Here is a 20,307-nt window from a genome sequence, read left to right on the forward strand (position 1 = left end):
ACCATGAACCTCTCAGAGCAGATTTCATTCCTATTCAGCTGTAACGTCAGCCCCAGCGAGACGCCTCAGCTCGACATCAGTGTGACCAAAAGGGAGCCGCTGGTCATCGCCGTCCCCATGACGATCTTCTACAGCATCGTCTTCTTGCTTGGAGTATGTGCACTTAATGTACACTACAAATAAAAAGCCAGTTTTATCTTGTAAAGTGCAACACAAACTGGGTTATGTGGTAAAAAAATAAAGCAGAGTGTATATACTGTATTATCAGTACATGTAAATGCTGTCCCCTTATGCTCAACAGGTCGTATTCAATGGTGTGAGCATACTGACCCTCCTCCTGGATGCTCATATGAGAGTCAGTGCCATCCGGTTCTACCTCCTCAGCCTGGTCATATCAGGTACACACAGCTACCATGCACTTTCTGTCAGTGGCACCGGTGGAAGTCATTCAAAGTTTAATTTTTATACACCAAAATTATGATTTTATAAGAGTTTTTATTCCAATGTTTAAAAAAAATTTGACATTTAAGTTAACTTTCACAAAGTTCAACCCTCCACATTTAAAATAAATGAGTTTGAACCATAGACTGTATAAATAATGGACGTAGTCTCAGTGACGTCACCCATTGGTTTCTGAAGAAGCGTTTGGAAGCCCGAATTGCGCCGCCACTGGGGGTTGCCATATTGGAAATGCCAGAGACGGCTAATCTAGAGACGGGCAAAGAGGCGGAGCGCGACCGAGCTACAGCCTATGGCTGAGCTCTATGGGCGGGCCGCATGAATCAGCCAGCTACGGCAATGAAGCTAGGCTATATGCTCCTCAGCGTAGCTAACGGTTATTATCCATAGACTGTATAAATCATGAATGAGCTGGTTTGACTTTCCCAGGAGGAGATTTTGTCGGTGACTGACTGCAGGTGTTTAGTTATCAGACTAAAGAAGTAGCGGACTCGCTGCTCGCTCGACAGGGAGAGAGCAGCGAGCCGACACGTAACGGGAAGCGTAAAAGAACCGGTCTCTTCATCACTACGGTCCGCTGTAATCTCTCCGGGGAAACGCCAACAACTCCTGACTCCTATTTACTGACCGACGATTAAATAAATAAACACTGCACAGGCTAACAAGCAGCTAAAGGGAGCACAGTATACCTGCTACTTAGTGCTAAAAATATTTCAATACAATAACATTAGCATTAAACTCACAGAAAAGCTGGAGCTCAGACTTCTTGCACAGCCATAAAGTTCCATAAATCCCACAGAGAGATTATTTGTCCAAACTTTGAATGAAAAAATCCCAAAAAGTCTCCAACAACACAAACAGGTGAAGTTAAGCTCAGTGTCTGTGTTGACGTCTAGCAGACAGCCAGCAGGATCCACCTGTAAATCAAGTGATCCGACCCCTATAATTTAAGGCTTAATATAATTAAAATGGGTGTTATACAGTTATCCTGAACAATAAAATTAGCTATTTATAACAAAACCGTTTTTTGTACCAGGCTGTTTATTTCTGCTGTAAAAATGGGCATTTTCCCACCTGCTGTAATGTTATTTCTTGTTTTCTGGAGCCAGCCTCAAGTGGCCACTCGAGGAACTGCAGTTTTTTGCACTTCCGCATTGGCTTCATTTTTCATCACCGGAGGTTGCCGCTTTGTTTGAACCTGAGCACTTAAATATGCATTATGTAATCTCAGCCACTAGGGGTCTCTCAATCTAAACAGTAGCAAAAGACATTGATGCAGAAAGGTGACATTATACACCTTTAATTGTTGTCGTTTTCAAAGTTGCAAATTTACTTTGACATAGATTTGTGCACATATTAATTAAACATTTTAATGAAGTTCCATTTCCATTTAAATCATAGCCAGGATGTTGTTTCAGGCTTGTTTTCTGAAGTCTCTGCCTGTCAAACAGAGGATGTAATAGGATATACATTTGTACTGGTAGAGCCTCAGAAAGTTATGCCAAGTGCTTTCGAAGTTTTACCTTCCATTTTAATATAAATGTGGCCCTTTATTCTTTCAGGTACACTAAATTTAATTCATCATTTATATTAATTTAGGCATGCAGTAATGTATTTTAAACCTGAGATATCAAATATAATTTTTATTACTTGAACAAATTATTTCAATGTAATTGATATTCCTGGGGGCTCCACGTGCAGAGGTTAGCACTGTCGCCTCACAGCTGGAAGGTTCCAGGTTCAAACCCCAGTTTGGGTATAGTGGGCCTTTCTGTGTGGAGTTTGCATGTTCCCCTCGTGCAGGCGTGGGTTCCCTCCTGATACTCTGACTCCCACAGTCCAAAGACATGCTTCTAAGGTTAGTTGGTGACTCTAAATTTCCCGTAGGTGTGGGTGTGAGCGTGAAAGGTTGTCTGTCTCTATGTGTCAGCCCTGTGATTGACTGGCGATCAGTCCAGGGTGTACCCCGCCTCTCGCCCAATGACAGCTGCTATAGGCTCCAGTCCCCTGCGACGCTGAACAGGATAAGCGGTGTAGATAATGGATGGATGATATTCCTGAACTTGGAAGTTGCCTTTAAACACCACAGCTAGTGTATTGTCTACCTCTGTTTGAAATGCTTAGTTACATTCATCTTCTTCTGTCTTTTAAACTTTAGACATCCTGCAGCTATTAACCATCCCAGTAACTTTGTACCGGTACTACTGGGAGAGCTACCCATGGCGTCTGGGCCAAGTCGTATGCAAAGTCTACTTCATGGTCCGCCAGGTGTACTGCGCCACCACCAGCTGGGTCATCATGATCTTCACCACCGAGCGCTATGCAGCCATATGCCACACCATGTGGTCCGTCTCCAGCCTGAAGGTTCAGCACTTGCAAAGATACCTCATGATAGTAGTCTGCTCTCACTATGACTGCGGCCAAACATTTAAATGCAAAAAAAAACCATGTAATAAAACTCAAGGACATCTTCTGTTGACTACATGTACTACATAAGCACACGGCTGCCATCAACTGCTGTGATTTCTTTTATTTTCTAAGACAAATTTCCACTACATTTCACTTACATGTTGAAAATTTGAGCATACCGAAGGGGTACTTTTATCTGTGCAGTAATGGAAAGAATAGAATGACTTATGAAAAAGAACACTTACAGAACACGCAGTTTTCTGCAATTAACTGAGAGAAAATTGCAGACAATTTAAGGAAATACAATAAGTGCAGACCGTATATTGCGTTTTATGAAACTATAAATTCCATCCTTTCTTTCCAACAGAAGTCTCGGCTGCCTTGTCTCCTCTCAGTCTGGATCATCTCTCTGGTTTCAGCCGTGCCCTTTGCTCTAGTCTATGACCAGGCCCGGGCCTGCATCCTGGACTACACAGCCACCAGACAAGAAGACGCCTTTCATGTGTCCACCATGTGTGAGATGACAGAGCCTGATCCTGCCCCCATCTACAAAGGAGCGTTACTCCTGAGGGCGTGCTTCTTCTTTCTGGTAACATGAGTGCAATTCAAAAGCTTGTATTTTATCACCTGCAACAAAAACAGGAGCTCAACCTGCCTCTCCAACTACAGGTCCCTCTGGTCTCCATCTTTACTCTATATCTGCTCATCCTGCTCTACCTGAGGAGGAACGGACGTCAGAGGAGGAACATGGGTCTGACTCGGCCGGATCCAGAAGGCAGGCGGGATGTCCAGTGCCATCAGAACGGAAAGCTGCTTTTAAATGAAAAGAGAGCTCTGAAACTCATGGGTGAGCAATTAAAAATGATAACACCTTGTTCATGTCCAAAGGCTATGGAATAGTAACACTCACAAAGGCTTAGATTGACCTCAGTATGATGGAGACATGGTTGAAGTTTCTTAAAGCTCCTGTGAGGAACTTTTGGTGTGTGTTGATTTTGGCGCCCCCTGTGGACAAAGCCGTACCTCTTATCTCTTTGCTGATTTTGTCCTGTACAAGCTTTAGTGTTGGTTTTTAACAAAAAATCTCACCCTGCTTTGTTTCAGTCATATGTATCTGTCGCTTTAAATTTTTGCCCTGGGAGATATAAACAAAGGCAGCGTGCAGTTAATCGCTTCATCATCAAATATCTTTTGTGAAGCAGTTTGTACTCAAATATAAAATAGAAATAGAGACATAAATTGGATTCTAATATGCTACTGTAGCATCCCTCATTTGGTCCTTGTCCTTGGAAAAGGGTCAAATAGAGCTTGTGAAAATGAGTGGATAATGATGGCCACTGCCTGAAGCACCGGTGAGATGTTTTTCTTATGACTGAGAGATTTTATGCAATATAATGTAAGGAAACCATTAAACTAATAGCACTAAAAAAAATGGGTCATAAAATCCACGGCAACTTTCCGCCATTGGTCAAACAATACACTACACTTTTAAAATTGCCTATTAATGTCTTAGGGAGCTGGAGTACCTGGAGGGAACCCACACATGCGCGAGGAAAACATGCAATCTCCACACAGAACATGCAAACTCCGCTTTGTCTGAACTGGGGTTTGAACTAGGAACCTTCTAGCTGTGAGGTAACAGCGCTAACCACTGCATCACTGTGCAGCCCTCCTGACTTTTCAAAAATACAAAAATAATTTTGCTGTTAAATTTAACTTCCAGATTCGAATCAAAAAGTCCCCTCAAACACTTACTGCTTGAATTCTGGGACAACACAAAACAATAGGAATTCAATATAAGATCATTAACCCATGAATATTCCAGTACCGGCACTGCAGTCTGGAGTAAAATCCAGAAATACATAAGAGCACATTTCAAGCAAGTATAGAAACACTCTCTGATGAGTAAAAAAAACCTGCAAACACTGACTTCACTCACATATATCATCTTACTTGGGCTGCATGGTGGTGCAGTGGTTAGCGCTGTTGCCTCACAGCTAGAGGGTTCCTGGTTTGAATCCTGCTTCAGACAAACAGGCCTTTTAGTGCTTAGATGATTGACTGGCGATCAGTCCAGGGTGACACCACCTCTCGCCCAATAACAGCTGGGATAGGCTCCACGACCCTGAACAGGATAAGCGCTATAGATATTCTATGGATGAATATCTTACTTCACTCCACTAATGTCCTTTCCTCTGAACTGTCAGGGTAGCTGTTTATGTTTTGTTTCTGATTTTCTTTTCTGTTTTTACTTCTATTGTAATGCAAATCTGTCTTTAGTTTGCTGCCAAGCAGGAAACATTTTTTTCTAATACTGCCCAAAAGATTTTTATTCTGCAGGCCTGAAACCTCGTCCGATGATGTGCAGCGTTTTTCAGCATTTTTGCTTATGCATTTTTTAGCTTTTAAATGTTTGTATGAAGAGCATGTATTCTTGTTTTTTGGGGGGGGCCATATGATTTTTATCTCATTGTTGTGTTTGTTTTAGCTTTGTTTCTGGATTTGCAGCCCCTTCGTCCTAATGTGATCTTTTGGGCCATTGCAGCGCGTTTGCCCTCATCAGCCACCATATTTTTTACCTAGTCAGTTAAAATGTTACAAAATTCTGAAACTTCATGTAACTTTTCATGTTTTCCTGTATGATAAGATAATGAAAATGATGTATAACCCCATAAAACGATTCAGGTCATTTAAAAACTACCATTTGGGACTGTAATACTGCAAACATTAAACAGAGAGGCTCCATATGAGCAGCTGTTGTTCTGACCTTCATATTTCATAATATGCCTTTATACAAAACATGCTAATAAATGCAAATGTATGCATTACTGAGTAAGTGTCCGTGGATTATAATCTCTGTTTTGTGTCCAGGTGCAGTCGTGGTGGCCTTTTTCGTCTGCAACTTCCCGGACATCGCCTCGTCACTCATGCAGGTGTACGTGGTGGTTTGGTCCAACACTGTTCTTTCCGTCTACACCGTCCTGAAGTCGTACTTGTCCCTTCCCCTGTGGTACATTAACAGTGCTCTGGACCCGCTGCTGTTCTGTATCTCCTCCCACACGTTTCGCAGGGCGTGCTGGAGGACTTTGGGCAGGCTCAGACCTTACTGCTACTTAAAGTATGGGAGCATGTCTTGGCTGCGGCAGAGAAGTTCTAGCGAAGAAGCAAGCACGACAGCCAGGGAGAGGATCGATGGGAAAGGCTGTAGAGAGAAGACGGAGGAAAAGAGAAATAAAGTCATTAACAAATCAGATCAGAGGGACGGAGAAACACAAGAAGGTGCCTTTAAAAATGAGCTGCAACCACAAGCACTGTGAATTATGTTGCACTCATTCACTACTTTAAAGACTGAATGAATGCATCACGCTTGTATAGAAGAAAAGATGTATTCCTAAAATTCTGCTTTCTTTTTGTTACTTTAAAGGCTCAATATGCGACTTTTATGTCCAGTAGATGTCACACTTGAGCACCAGCATGAAACCAAAACAAACGCTTTGTTTGGCCACACCCCCGCTACAGCAGCCACCTCCCCCAACCTACGACCTGCTACTTTTTCTGCCCGGTCTATTCTGCTGTACCGTTTGGGAGACATTTCTAAGTCTTACGTTCTACTATGTAGCAGCAATTGAACATAATTGTAACAGAGCAAGCAATCAAAATTGGTTTGTAGGCCTGTGCAGGCTCATCTATGCAGGATGCATGTTACAGCTCTAGCTGCAACAGACCGCAGCCAGAATTGTAGTGCTGCAGGCTAACGTTAGCACACTTTAGCTTACTATGCATGTTGCTACAGCCCCCCGCGAGAATGGTTAAATACACAGGATGACCGTAATATGATAACGCTACAGAACACTAAGCAAGCGTAACATTCAAATAAACAAATGAGTTAGATATCGTCCCTAATGTTACTCTAGTATTCGTACATGAACCTGCATGAAAAGGGAACGTGGAGCCGCTCCGTCCACGTAAACAAAGAGCTGAGGACAACACACACAGAGGGAGTTTGACTTCACTCTCTTTTTATGAGGTTAATTTTCCAGGATATATTTAGATCGGAAATACTTGATTTTGAAAATATATTAATGTGTTAAATGTCGCATATTAAGCCTTTAAGTTTGTAAGTGAATCACATAGTGTGAATCTGTTTTGTAAATATTGTAAAAATATAACAGAGGTTTTGAATTAACCTATGTCTGTTCTTTCTGGGGGCTTTCACATGAGGGACCCGGGCCCGGATCCAAGTACACTTGACCCCAAAGTTCATTTGATTAGTGTGAACACTGTGTACCATACTCGAGTACGGTTCGTTGATCCGTTCCCGGGTCCACTTAAAAGGGGGTCTCGAGTACGGTTCATGAGTACTCGAGTACGGTACACATCGGGTGCGAAAGTAACCGCACCAAACCATGGAAGTGGACTGCTTTTTTATAATGTCTCTTCCGAAATCCGCGTATGCTCGCAGCACCGCCGATCTCATCCTCTGAACTGCACGGCCATGGCTGATACCGTAGAAATGTAGGTGAAGGGGTCCTTATTGAGATTTTCTCCAAAATATGAATAATAGTAGGCATAGTGCGAAGGTCGGCTCCATTGTATGACCTTGGGATTCACTGGAGCGACAACATAAACAATGTTACGTAGTTGATGATACTCCTCTTCTTCTCCTTGTTTTTGAGGTGCATTACCGCCACCTTCTGCGTGGCGGTAATGCGGTAAGTGTACTCGGGCACAGAACGAAATTATTAATGTGAAAGCTGACTGGCGGGGGAGACATTCAACATTCATTGTAGGATGCCTTCTTCTTACCTTTAATGTGTTATTTCTGACATGAAGCCACAAGTCAGTGGATGAGATGTACATACTTGGTTTTAAATGTATGTTGGTCAACATTATTATTAACTTGTATACTATTGACTGTAGATGTGATTCACCCATTCGTTTTCAATCAAGAGAGCTGGAGGGATTCAAATTTTGAAAAGTGATGCTAATTGATGGGCACTCTGAGTGAGTCATGGTCATGGAGGAAAATAACATCTTGGGATATAAAATAAATATCTGGATTTTGTATTAATGGAGTGGAGTCTTTGTGCTGTGAGGACGACCGACAGTAGAGACATGATGACTCAGCGGAGACGAACACAACCAGCGGATATGTGATGTGGACTCCCGCTGAGCAGAGTGTGATGTCAAGTCTCATACCTACAGCTGCAGGTCTCTCAGTTATTATCCCGTCTGTCATATATCTGTCTGTCTGTCTGTCTGTCTGCTTGTATCTAGCATCTATCTGTCTCCCTGTCTGTCCGTCTATCCATCCGTCAGTCTTTCTGTCTGCGTGACTATCTCACTGTCTGTCTATCTACACCTGGCATTTCTCCGTCTGTCTATCTATCAGTCTGTCTTCCTGTCTTTCCGTCTATCTATCTGTCTATCTGTCTACCTGTCTGTCTATCCATCTTTTTGTCTCCCTGTCTGTCTGCATATCCATCTATCTGTCTGTTTATATACACCTAGCATCTATCAATCAATCCATCTGTCTGTTTATATATAGCATTCATCTGTCTCCCTCTCTGTCCATCTATCTATCAGTCTGTCTGTCTATCTTTCTATCTCCTCTTAAGCTTCCTCCCTGGATGCTGAGGACGTACTGATGAGGTAAATAGTGACGTGTGTTTACTTATCGACCGCCTTCCTTTAAAGGTGTAATGCAGATAATGACGCATTCTGTATTTAACCTTCAAACGTGTTCATGGCACGAAATATAATTTCTGAAAAGTGCGACATGGCTCTAGGTAATGTCGATCCACATTTAACAGACACACAAGATGTATCCTACTAACTGACCGGATATAGAATTAGGTAGTTGCTTGGTGACCAGTGCCATAATTGACCAGTAATTGACTTCCGGTTTCTTGTGTAAATATAGCAGAAAACAACATTCATCAAGCGCACAGTGGGAGACTGACAAAAATAAGTAAGTACTTGAACAAAGTGCCTCAGAAGCATGCAAATCAAACGCATAAAGCTGATTGCACACAAATATCAAGATAAGAATAATCACTAAAACAGAAAAGATGTAAAGTCTACTAAAGAGTTACAATAAATCAGTTGTCAGGTCTGGCAAAACAGGTGAGAGACAAGACATTCAGCTGAAACCTTACTTAATTATACATAGTTCTTCAGTTTATTCCAGTGTACTGTAATGTTCGGTGTTTTGTGACTATTGCAGAAAAACATATGTTTTCCTTCCTCACATAGAAATCTTCGTGCTCTTCTGCTTTGTCAAGTGGAATGTGACTCTTGGACTCTTAGCTTCCGAATGTATTCACTATGATAAATCAGTAATGTAATAGCTCTGACCAGTGGTTTTATGTTCGTTCTTTCCAACAGTTTCACTCATTATTTCTCTCAGAGTATATTAGTGTATTTCAGCTCAGTGTTTCAGCATAGTAGCTGCAGCTTTTTAGTTCTATGCATTCTCTCCCCTTGTAGAAACCTTGTTTCCAAGAGCATTTTTTCCAGTACAAAACAGCAGACAGACAGAATAGCAACAGGTGGGCTAAAGGAACATAGTGAAGCATTTATCAGCTAAAGATATAAAAACAACAACAACAAAAAGGGATAGCCTAAATTCTGATCTAACATTCCTTAACAAACCCAAATCCAAATGATTATTATTGTTGCTCTGTGGCTCCTGAACATGTTAAGATGATGATAATAATGGGTCAATGCCAGTGTTGTAGCTTGTTGCAATGCCCCAAAAGAGTAAAACAATCTGAGTGCAACCTTTTTGAATTAGCCTAGTCTTATTAAATAACTCCTAAGACGATTATGATTAATAGAACTGCCGCTGCTGAAAAATATATGGCCTCGAGGCCGATATTAATCTTGGAATTACAAGAATTCGCAGAATATGGACAAGGCATTTTGCCCCTCCCGACAGTTGGGCGGTCGTGACGTACGTATATTTCAGCCAATCAAAATACGGTGGGCGGGACTAAAAATGAAGCAGCGGAAGATTCAAACTGAAGATGGCGGCGGCTGTAAATGATCCCCAAAACAATCACAAACTGAACAGAAGGTACCGACTTATGGTTTAATATGTCCTCAAATGAACATGTTTCGAAGCGATATAAAGTGTTCGGTTCTTTGATGGTTAATGGTAACAAAGTCTTGACTTAGATGTTTGAACTACACCGCATGTAAACGTATTATCATACTTGTTAGCAACGAAGCTAACCTAGCAACAAACTGTTATGCTAATATTAGCTAATGTGAATCCGCTAATTATTCCTACATATTCTCCAGCTACCGTTTTAACTGCTGAATTTATGACAAACTCTAATCATTACTGTTCAATTCTGCGCCAAGGTAAACCCCAACACAGTCTTTGTGTTTCTTTTTTACCAGGGAGACAAAATGCAGTGTGTTTAACAGCCGGGGAAAGTCGGATACGAGCCGGTCTGTAATATTTAACCCAGACTTCTTTGTGGAGCGGCTGAGATATGAGCATCCACATGTATTCACGGATTTGGTGCTAAGCAATATCACTCGGCTTCTAGACCTTCCTGGGGATGAATTTGCTCAGGTCAGAGGAGAGTCCGAGCCCAGGATGCCCCCCGCCACTGGTTTTCTACGCTCCTTGAACTTCCTGAAACGGAAAGGTAAACCAACAGAGCCGTTGGTGTGCTTACGTCTTTGACACGCTGTTTTAGACAAGTACTGTATGAGCCAAATTATTTAATTGTGTAATGATATTGCAGGAGAGAGTGAAGTTGGCAATGTAAGATAACTTGGAAAAGGAGAACTGTCTGTTTATTCACAGTAGAGCTGCACCTATTGATTATTTTCATTATCATTTAATCTGACAATTATTTTTAAATAACTCAATTAGGGATGCACGATATAAGATTTTCTGCCGATATCTGATATGCCGATATTTTCCAACCCTTTTTGCCGATATCTGATATGCCGATATTTTCCAACCCCTTTTGCCGATTTCGATACCGATATATTAGGCACATCTTTTTTTCCCACACAATTGCAGAGATCAAGTCTCTCCTGCAGTGGAATTGATATCATGCCTACTCATATTGTAGTGGCCCACTGGCAGATGCAGAATGAGCATAATACAGAGCTTTTTGTAAACTTAAACTTAGGTTATGTACAAAATGCCATATTTGTTTGTATGTAACATTTTCTTTCAAATAAAACTGTAATGTTCATTTAAATTAGGCATGGATGATGACATTTGGCCCCTCCTCGCATAACCGATGCTGAGCAACCATTGCAAATAGCAACCTTGCTGTTCGTTTCGGAAACTTTAAAAAACTGCCATAATTATTATTATCGAGCATTCAGGCATAATTAAAGCGTTGTTTTATCGACGGAAAATATTGTCAGAAAAACTACAAATCTGCCGATGCGTCATTTTCAAGCCATAACACGATACAGATAACGTGCCGATAATATTGTGCATCCCTTATATATATATATATATATGCTCATCACAATTTCCGAGAGCCCAAAGGGAAATTTCAACAGTCAAAGACTCTCAGGTTACTTTCTTAAATGACAAAGAAAAGCAGCAAATTTGTTTGATATTAAGTTTCTTTTGGTCAAGTAATTAATTGATTGTTTCAGATGTAATTCATAGACATCATACAAGAGGTTACCATACCTCATTAAGTTGAGTACTAGAAAATGTCAATCACAATTTCCTTGACGTGATCAATTTTTTTGTTGTGGCTGAAAACAAAATTGAAAGATATCCTATTTATTATCATATAAGGCAAAGGGAGACATCACATTCTCACAATTTTGGAACGAGAGCAAGGGAATGTTTGAGAGAGAATTTAATTAAGCAATAGATTGATTAATTTACAAGTCTTTTTAATTCTAATCCACAGACTGATAATTAATGTAGTGGCAAGTTGTCTTGTTTGTAGATAATGTGTCTTTCTGCTGTTTGTATATTATGTTTGTGTAACAGGTTGCAGCAGGTCCAAGCTATAGATAGAAATTATAAAGTGGATCTATGTATACTCTCCCTCAACCTTGAAGCAATTTCATTCTGTGTATCACAGTGTGCTGTGCTTCATCACAGCAGGTACATTTCTCACTTACCATTGCCTCTCATATATGAAGGTTGGATGGTCCTCATCTACCAACAGGAAGCAGTGGCATTTTATGTTGTTTATTTGTAAGGCTCTTGTGGAACATTTAACCACAGTACTTACAATGTCAGATAACAGGACATTTTAACATAGGCTGTGCTCCAGAAACGTGTCTCTTGAGCATTTTAAAAGGTTGTACTACTGATAAATAATCTAATCAGATTGTAAAGAACATAATAGTTCTTCCTGTTGTATTTGATGCCTTTCAGAGAAAGGAGTGGTTTTTGGTGCACCGCTAACTGAAGAAGGAATCGCACAGATCTATCAGCTCATTGAATACCTGAGTAAAAGTGAGTATTACTTTTTATGCATGCATAACTGCTGTCATGTTGAGGATGCTTTCCTCCAAAGCAGTTTGATATCATAACTACATAGGCTACATTTTGCATATGTGACCCTTTACTATGACAGCAATACACCAAAACAGCTATCGGCTATCTTGTTAAATAGTTTCACTTGCCTGTGTCTTTAACTCTTTAAGGATTTGCATTTGTTAAGCATTAAAGCTACATTGTAACTCTTACTACTTTTTCTTTAACTTAGTTGCAGAGAAGTGAATTAGCATGAGGGCATAGTTTATTTCTGGAAAGCGATGATGTCATTCACTGAAAGTGGACACTGGGAGCAAAAGCTTTAGGTCAATAATTTATCTGAAAGCACTTTGCTCCTGCTGTCTCCCTCCTTCCATTTCATTCACTCCATCTCTCTCCTCACTTCTGTGTCTTTGACTCCCTATGTCTTCTTCACTCTGTGTCTACCCGCCTACACACCACATGTCTTTTTTTCCCCCCTCCTTGGCTGTCTCTCTCCATCTTTCTCTCCCCTGCTTCAGACCTTCATGTGGAGGGGTTGTTCCGTGTGCCAGGCCACAGCCTAAGACAGGCAGCCCTGAGGGAGATGCTAAATGCCGGCACAGAGATAGATCTAGACACAGGCGACTTCCACCCCAATGATGCAGCCACGTTGCTCAAAGCCTACCTGGGAGAGCTGCCAGAGCCTCTGCTCACGCACAGGCACTATTGTGCTCACCTGAAGATTGGAGGTGCTGGCTGACTCATACACAGATCCTTTTCATGGCTCAAGATAAACTACTAATTTGACGAATGTCAAGTAACTCTGTTGCTCTTTTGTAATAATTTTCTTATCTGCTGTGTCCAGAGCTGACTCGTTTTGATGATAAGGGGGATAAGACAAATGTGCCTGACAAGGAACGTCAGATTGAGACATATCAGCTGCTTCTCATGCTGCTCCCACCTGCCAACCGCAGCCTGTTGAAGCTGCTGTTGGACCTGCTGTTCCAAACTGCTCGTAATCAACACGTCAACAAGATGTCTGCTATCAACTTAGCCACAATGTTTGCTCCACACATCCTTTGGCCCAAAAATGTAAGAAACATATGATCATTTTCTTTTTTTTTCAGGATTTTCTACCTTTCTAAGTATCTTACAACAATCCCCATCATGTTTGTAGTGTTGGCGAGAATCTAGTGATAGGAAATGCATCAGGATACAGGGGTTACCATTCTATTTAAAGAAAACAGTCATAGTGTTAAATACACACCACCATATGCATACAATTAAAGAAGAGTACTTATCTATGCATGGAGACAGGTTGATCCACATGTGTATTTATCATAGTCCCTGTAACATCCATCATCATAGCACTACTTTTTGTGCAGATGAATGAACAGATGAATCAACCTATGCCTACATGAGTAAAAATCTTTTAGCATTTTAGTTATAAATAAAAATCTTTTAGGAAGTGTTTTAAAGAAATGATACAGTATCACTTTTGCAACACTAAGAGGAATCCATATTTTCTTACACCCATAGGTTGTATTCATTTATTGTCAAACGTTTTACTCTTTTTTTTTTTCGGCAGGTGATGGCAAGTGATTTGCAGGGAAACATAGAGAAACTGAATAATGGTGTAGCGTTCCTCATCAGGCACTCACAAAAACTGTTCAAGGTAAGTAGCTTTACAGCCTGTTTCTCTGGCGTTTGTTCATCTAAGTTGAAGGACACCCCGGGCTTTCTGTTCTAGTCACAGAGATATTTTCACTCTGGGTCAGTCGCTGTGTTAACATTAATACATACAGACAACTCACCAGCTCGCTGGCAGGTTCTATTCAACAAACTCAGATTTTTTTCCTGCCTCTTCACTCTCTTAAAGCCTAAAAAAGGTTGATTGACATGCTTTTAAGTTTCCCAATTCGTACATTTATCAAAGTGCATATAGGAGCGGAGTAAGTGCATGTAGGAGCGGACTTTCTTGAGAAACGTCAAAATCCTGGTTGGATACCAAAGGTTACCCAAAGGTCTACCTTAAAAATTGACTGTTATAAACAATCAGTCATTAGTGTAGGATAGAGAAGGGCTGCCAATGGCTAAAGGTATAATAGTGGAAGGTAACACTGCTGCATTACAGAAACAATGCATAACTGTATTAATGAGGCTTTAAGACATAAATGAACAAGCTCCCTCACAAAGCACGTTGCCTGTTATGACAATGCTAAGGCCAAAAGCCGTAGTTATTCTGAATGTGTTTTGTCACCACGTTTTGTTAGCACCACAGATAGGCTAGAATGATAAATCAAACATTCACTGTTACTTAACCCTGTTGCATCCTTTCCATGTCCTTTCAACCATTGTTGTAAGTTGCTGATTCAATTGGTTTTATGCTGGCTCTGAGAGGCTAACCAGCTTTTACAGTCAGACCAAACTCTGCTGTGAAGAAGGTCCTTTGTTCACTTAATGCATCAAACACAATACACGTCCCCTTTTAACAGCATCTGCACTCTTTCAGCTCACTTTCTGTTCAGCGTTTCCATTGTGCACCCTCTTACTATCATTTCACTCACACAGGAGACTCACTTCCCATAGCTAATGCAACACACTGTGTCGAATGCATGTAAATGGAAGGCAACCTTGGAAAGCCAGCCAGAAATTTCACAGATTGATTGTCAATTGACCCTTTGCAAAGTTACTGTTGCTACGCGTGTCAAGCTTTCGTACCGGCATGTAAATATTATGCCATTTTCAACTATAACAGTGAGAGATGTTCCAAGGTAAATAATAGCAAATTTCTGGAAAAAATAGTTCCCAAATATCAGAGAAGTCGACAGAAAGGACTACAATATGCATTTAAAAGCAACATCCAGAATATAATTTGTCAGCTGAGTGTTGAGGTTGAAGAGGACATGAAAATCAAGGCAAAAGCTCACCAGTCCCAATGCAAGCGTCAGGCACCCCACGTCTTGACAATTCATGTTAAGGACAATCTCATACAGGAACAACAATGTTCTTGCACAGCAGGGTAAGTCAATATATAGTTTTATTATAAGCTAATGTTTAGTTATGACTCTCTATAACTTTCATTATCTAATATGTTTTAGGCCATTGCTAGCAAAACTAAGTTATTACTAAGAGCGTCAGGATATTGCTCGCATGTCGTGGGCTTGAGCCATTCTCTGGATCTTCTACAGGCACAACAGGAAAGCAACAAAGTCCTGTACAAGTTTGCCACAGCAATGGCACAAACCAAGGGGTGGTGAAATAAAGGCTGTGCTGATATCATTGGTGATGGTAGCGGAGGCCAGACAGGATCGCATGCGCAGACCAGTTGGCTGTCTCCCACAATGTTTAATCCATGTCCGACATCTCTCCTCTCGAGTTCTTGGCTTCGGAAAAGCGAAAAATAATATTCCCCCCTCTAAACTTTGAGGATATCTGCTGTCGGACTTGCAGATTCCATATGCACACCATTTCTGCATTTCTCCTTGTTCTGAAAGCTTGACAGGCCTCCCGCGCCTAGATACGGTCGCTAACGTAGGATTGGACAGTGACCGTTCAAGGGAGGGGCTTAGCTTATTGGTTCCCCTACACTGAAATATTAACATCAATGACCAAAATCAGAGTTTCCGATCATACATCCAGGTAATCCATGTCTTATCTGTCTGATTTATATTTTGATCTTCAGTTGTTTTTTTGTCACAGCTGAATACAAAGATTTATAATCCAATGTTACAGACAGTAATATTCCAGTATTTATCATCTGTTAGGGAAATTAAGACCTGGTCAGTATATGATGAAATATAGGCTTATACTGGTAACTTGTTGACTTCTTCATCCCTTTCCAGACAGGCTCCCTCAATTCTGCTGCTGTGCATTTTAAATTGAAAATCCCTGGTCTGCATTGCCACACATTTATATTATAAGCTCCACCAAATTATTATTATTATTTTTTTATTTACTTTATTTACTATTTTCAATGATAAACCCTCTCTCTGGAACAGTCCCCTTTTGGCACCTGTGTACATATTCAAACAAAAAGTACTACATGTTTCACTGTTGTGACTTTTCTCTCTCCAGTACCACCAGCAACATTAGGTGTGATTCTATCTGTTTAGGTTGTCTGTAGTCTGAAATACACCTGACTGTCATGTAAACACAACAAAATGCTCTAGTTGGATATACTATGAAAAGATATTAAGGGTGCAGCTTCCTCTGTTGGTTCACTTTTTCTCTTCGGATTTACTCTTCATTACAAGCGATGGTGCTGTTACCAAGGTTACAAGAAATGCAAACAAGGAAAAGAGCGAGAATGCCGTATTAGCATGTGAAAGAAAATGCATAAAGGCTATTTGTTTCCAAAATGATCCGCAATCAGGACTCTCTAGGAACCTGATATTATATTTCAAATGCATTGATTGCACCTGTTACATCACACACCCACAATCTACCCTTCCCGGTGGTAGGGCGGAACCCAGGGTGTTGTAAACAATCCAAGGTGCACTAATTGTTCACAATGACCTTTTAATTAATGTAAGTTTACTTTTATTGAAGGCACCTGCATATATTGAAGAATATACCCGCTTCTACTACACAGGATCAAAAACCCTTCAATCAAAGGTAAGTGCTGTCTCCTGTCTTTCCTTTATTTGTAACTAAGCCCATCATGATGAAAAGAGAGAGTTAGCACTGCATCGCATTTATCTGTGTAGTCATTTTTGAGGCTCCTTTTTTCTTTGCTAACTTTTAATCCAGTATCTTCAGTGTCTTTTTAATTATTAGAACCTTGTATTTTGATTAAATGGTTTCCAAAGGACCGTGACATGAAACTTCACCGTACTGTTTCAGTATTTAGATGTTAAAGCTATTTGTTTGTCGTTCACATGTTTGCACAGTGAACGACTGAGCACATATATTTTGTCCTCACATCGCCTGAGGAGTTATTTTAGTTAAATATCCCATTTATAAATCGTGTCACATGTTGCGTCCTTTCTAGGATGACTTGACACTCTGTTCTGGGACTCAAGACAAGGAGACCATGCCCGCAGTAACAGCTGCCTCCCCTTCTCCCTCACTGAGAACAATGGGAGGTGAGGCTAGCAGCACCTCCACCAGCAGGTCCTGTGAGACTCAGAGTTACACTGAATCGGCCCTCAGAGAGCTGTACGAGCAGGTCAACAACATGCCGGAGTCTGCCAAAAAGAAGAAACTCATCAGACAGGTACAGTGTGTCGGCCACCTGTTGTGAGAAGTACGCCGAAACAACTTTAACCCTGAGCTTAAATGTGTTTTTCTTTTGTGTAGTTCGAAAAGCAGCCATTACTGACACCTGCGGCTGACTCTCGGGCGCCATTCAGCAGGAAACATTGGCGTTCACGCTCTTTGGGTGGTATTATAAAGGTTTGTTCACTGCAATCTTGTGTTCACCTCTCTGACTTCACACCATGTGGTTAAAATAGTACTGGAAATGTTTTTTTCACAGTTACTTCCCGCTGACACAGCCAGGGAATTAAAGGTCTTCAGTGATGCTTCAGTGTCAAGACTAAGAGCCCTACTCCCTGAAATATTTTCCATCTCTCACTAATGCCTCTTGTTTGTCAAACAGAGGAAAGTGTTGGGAAGTCAAGCATCCACAGAGAAAGAAAACCGCAGACAGCAGAGTCCTCTTCCCAGCGGTTCAATTGAGGGCCATAGAAGAGAAAACACCAGCTGTGGAGGGGTGAGTGTTGCTTTGTTACAGCACAAAGCAAACACAATTCAATTCAATTCTATTGCTTTTATGAGCACAACATTGGAGATGTGTTACATAAGAATATTTCAATTAAAAAAAAAACAAGTCTCAGAATAATATCCTGCATCTTGTGTAATCTGAAAGCTACAATACAATATTGGGATGACTCACTGTTCCTTTGATACAACTTCAACTTACTTTGAGGAGTTTTTAACCGGTTATGAAACACACTGAAATGAATACTGATGCCTCTATCGGAGCTACAAAAGTAAACAAGACAATAAGGAAGAAGATTGCCTGTCACCGCTGCCACCAGGTCGTTGTCTGAATAACAATTTACAACACGCAGACTGGAAGTGCGTTCATTTTTATTTTCAATAGAAAAGATTCACTGTGAGTTTAAAAGACAGCAGGAGGATCAGCAAGGATATCACCTACCACACACCTACAAATAGTATGGTGACTGTGGCTCAGTGGTAGAGTCGGTCGACTTTAATTCAGAAGGTTGGTGGTTCTCCCTCAGTCGACGTGTCCTTGGGCAAGACACTGAATCCCAAATTGCTCCCAGTGGCGTAGCCATCGGGTATGAATGTGATAACCAATGACTGTATATATAGATACAAGCATAGATGGCGCATCTTCATCTGCTGTCATTCTACAAAATTGATGTCAAAATAGCCGTGATGGTGACATCATTTGACATCAGTAGAGATCAGCGGGTGGAGCTGCTGTAGCCTCTTCCACTAATCAAAACACACACTTAAATTACCGAAAATTAAATTGCCGGCATGTTTAACAGCAGAACAGCTTCTCTGTGTTGGTCTGAGGTTAACGTTCACAGGTATGAAAACTTCAATGACTGTAGTGATTGTTTTAGTTACGCCCCCCTTTCACCGTTCCTCCTCTACTCTGCTAATCTGGAACAGATCAGCTGCAGGAGCCGGATTTGTCAACAGAGCTGTCAATCATCCTTTTTACAGTATCAAATAACTAATTAAAAGTAAACTTTTTAAAATGAACACTTGTACACGCATGATAAGAACTAACTATTTTGAAAACAATTATTTGGCGTGTATTTTGATGTTATACTTTGACTCATGTCCCATCTGTTAACATGGAGGAGGCGGGTTTTATGACCTATGCTATAGTAACATTATAATATAGAGAGGGTTTGGCTTCACTTTTAAGGAGCTGTCATGTTGTCCGTCTTTTTATATAGTCAATAGTGATGACTGATTGACAGTTGCGCACTACGCAGCAGCCTCTGCCATCAGTGTGTAAATGTGCGTATGAATGGGTGAATGTGACATGTAGTGTAAAAGCAGCTTTGAGTGGTTGCAACTTGCAAGACTACAAAAGTGCTATATAAGTAAAGTCCATTTACCAAACCGATGAAATGGACCCATGTGATTTCTGGAAAAGCAGGATAAACTCCTAAAACCATCGTAACTAGTTTTCCTTGTGAGTTTTCTGGCACTTCCAGTCATCCGATTGTGGTTTACCATAAGCACGTGCTTATGTTGCTAATGATGCCTGTTGTACTGTGAAAGGTTTAAAAGTTACCTCATGTTTTTCTTCTCTCTCTCTCTCTCCTTTCCTCCAGGATTGACGGAATGCGCTCTTCACAACTGAAGAAACAAAGTCTGACTGTTACTTACGGGCTGATAAATGATCTTCATGAGCTGTCGACTTAACAGTGTACTGCACTGTATAGCTTTGTTTGGACGCCATGTTTAGATCTGTACACAGCTGTTTTTTCCCCTCAGAAAGTATAGTCTGAGTCTTCAAGGTTAGTTAGAGGTTAACAAGGAAATCGCCAGAATTTCTTTGCAGTCTTACTTAAGGTCAAAGGTCATACAAAGATTTTATGGATGGCAATGAAGATTTTACATGCTTTATTTTAAGTCGATGCAAGTTTCATTCACAACGTTCTGCAAAATACAACATGTATTTACACCTGTGAATTTCAGGGTATTAAGCTTTATCATAGACTGAAACTTGTTTATTTAATTTGCAAACCTATTTGTATTTATTTTTTACCAAACTGGATGTTTCTGATCCTGGAATCCAGTGCGTTGACAAAATGTCATTTGCAGCCTTTTATATTTAAATTTAACTTAATTTGGAAGTAGTGTCGTAGTTAGACATGCAGTGCAGACTGTTCAAGACGTTTATTAGCAAAGATGTGCCTTAAACTGAATCTATCTTAAGTTACTGTATTATTCTATTATTATTTAACTCTCCT

The 20,307-nt window shown here is 40.7% G+C and overlaps 2 protein-coding genes across 2 annotated transcripts; both read left to right on the plus strand.

Annotated features, from left to right (window-relative positions):
* LOC138588783 (pyrokinin-1 receptor-like) lies at window positions 1-6,185 on the plus strand. Its single transcript, XM_069659035.1, has 6 exons — window positions 1-153; window positions 302-398; window positions 2,618-2,823; window positions 3,236-3,457; window positions 3,538-3,715; window positions 5,740-6,185. The coding sequence occupies exons 1-6, from the start codon at window positions 4-6 to the stop codon at window positions 6,183-6,185; spliced, it is 1,299 nt and encodes a 432-aa protein (XP_069515136.1). The 5' UTR covers window positions 1-3.
* Window positions 6,186-9,862: 3,677 nt separating this feature from the next.
* LOC138588706 (rho GTPase-activating protein 19-like) lies at window positions 9,863-20,060 on the plus strand. Its single transcript, XM_069658942.1, has 11 exons — window positions 9,863-9,946; window positions 10,276-10,529; window positions 12,251-12,331; window positions 12,874-13,083; window positions 13,200-13,426; window positions 13,923-14,009; window positions 16,886-16,951; window positions 17,328-17,552; window positions 17,636-17,731; window positions 17,937-18,050; window positions 19,666-20,060. Exons 1-11 carry the CDS (start codon window positions 9,897-9,899, stop codon window positions 19,669-19,671), a joined length of 1,416 nt encoding a protein of 471 aa, XP_069515043.1. The 5' UTR covers window positions 9,863-9,896; the 3' UTR covers window positions 19,672-20,060.
* The last annotated feature ends 247 nt before the right edge of the window (window positions 20,061-20,307 follow it).

This window comes from Semicossyphus pulcher, unplaced genomic scaffold (assembly GCF_022749685.1).
Source record: "Semicossyphus pulcher isolate SPU_LCO1_2020_fin unplaced genomic scaffold, fSemPul1.0.p SCAF_12, whole genome shotgun sequence".
Classification (NCBI taxonomy): Eukaryota; Metazoa; Chordata; class Actinopteri; order Labriformes; family Labridae; genus Semicossyphus; species Semicossyphus pulcher.

What these genes read in the sequence shown, in the direction of transcription:
- LOC138588706 (XM_069658942.1), top strand. Translation starts at nt 9,897, where the DNA reads ATGGCGGCGGCTGTAAATGATCCCCAAAACAATCACAAACTGAACAGA. An exon ending in ACATCCTTTGGCCCAAAAAT is followed by an intron (nt 13,427 to 13,922) that starts GTAAGAAACATA and finishes TTTTTTCGGCAG; the next exon opens with GTGATGGCAAGTGATTTGCA. An exon ending in CAAAAACCCTTCAATCAAAG is followed by an intron (nt 16,952 to 17,327) that starts GTAAGTGCTGTC and finishes CGTCCTTTCTAG; the next exon opens with GATGACTTGACACTCTGTTC.
- LOC138588783 (XM_069659035.1), top strand. Translation starts at nt 4, where the DNA reads ATGAACCTCTCAGAGCAGATTTCATTCCTATTCAGCTGTAACGTCAGC. An exon ending in CCTCAGCCTGGTCATATCAG is followed by an intron (nt 399 to 2,617) that starts GTACACACAGCT and finishes TTTAAACTTTAG; the next exon opens with ACATCCTGCAGCTATTAACC. An exon ending in GAGAGCTCTGAAACTCATGG is followed by an intron (nt 3,716 to 5,739) that starts GTGAGCAATTAA and finishes TTTTGTGTCCAG; the next exon opens with GTGCAGTCGTGGTGGCCTTT.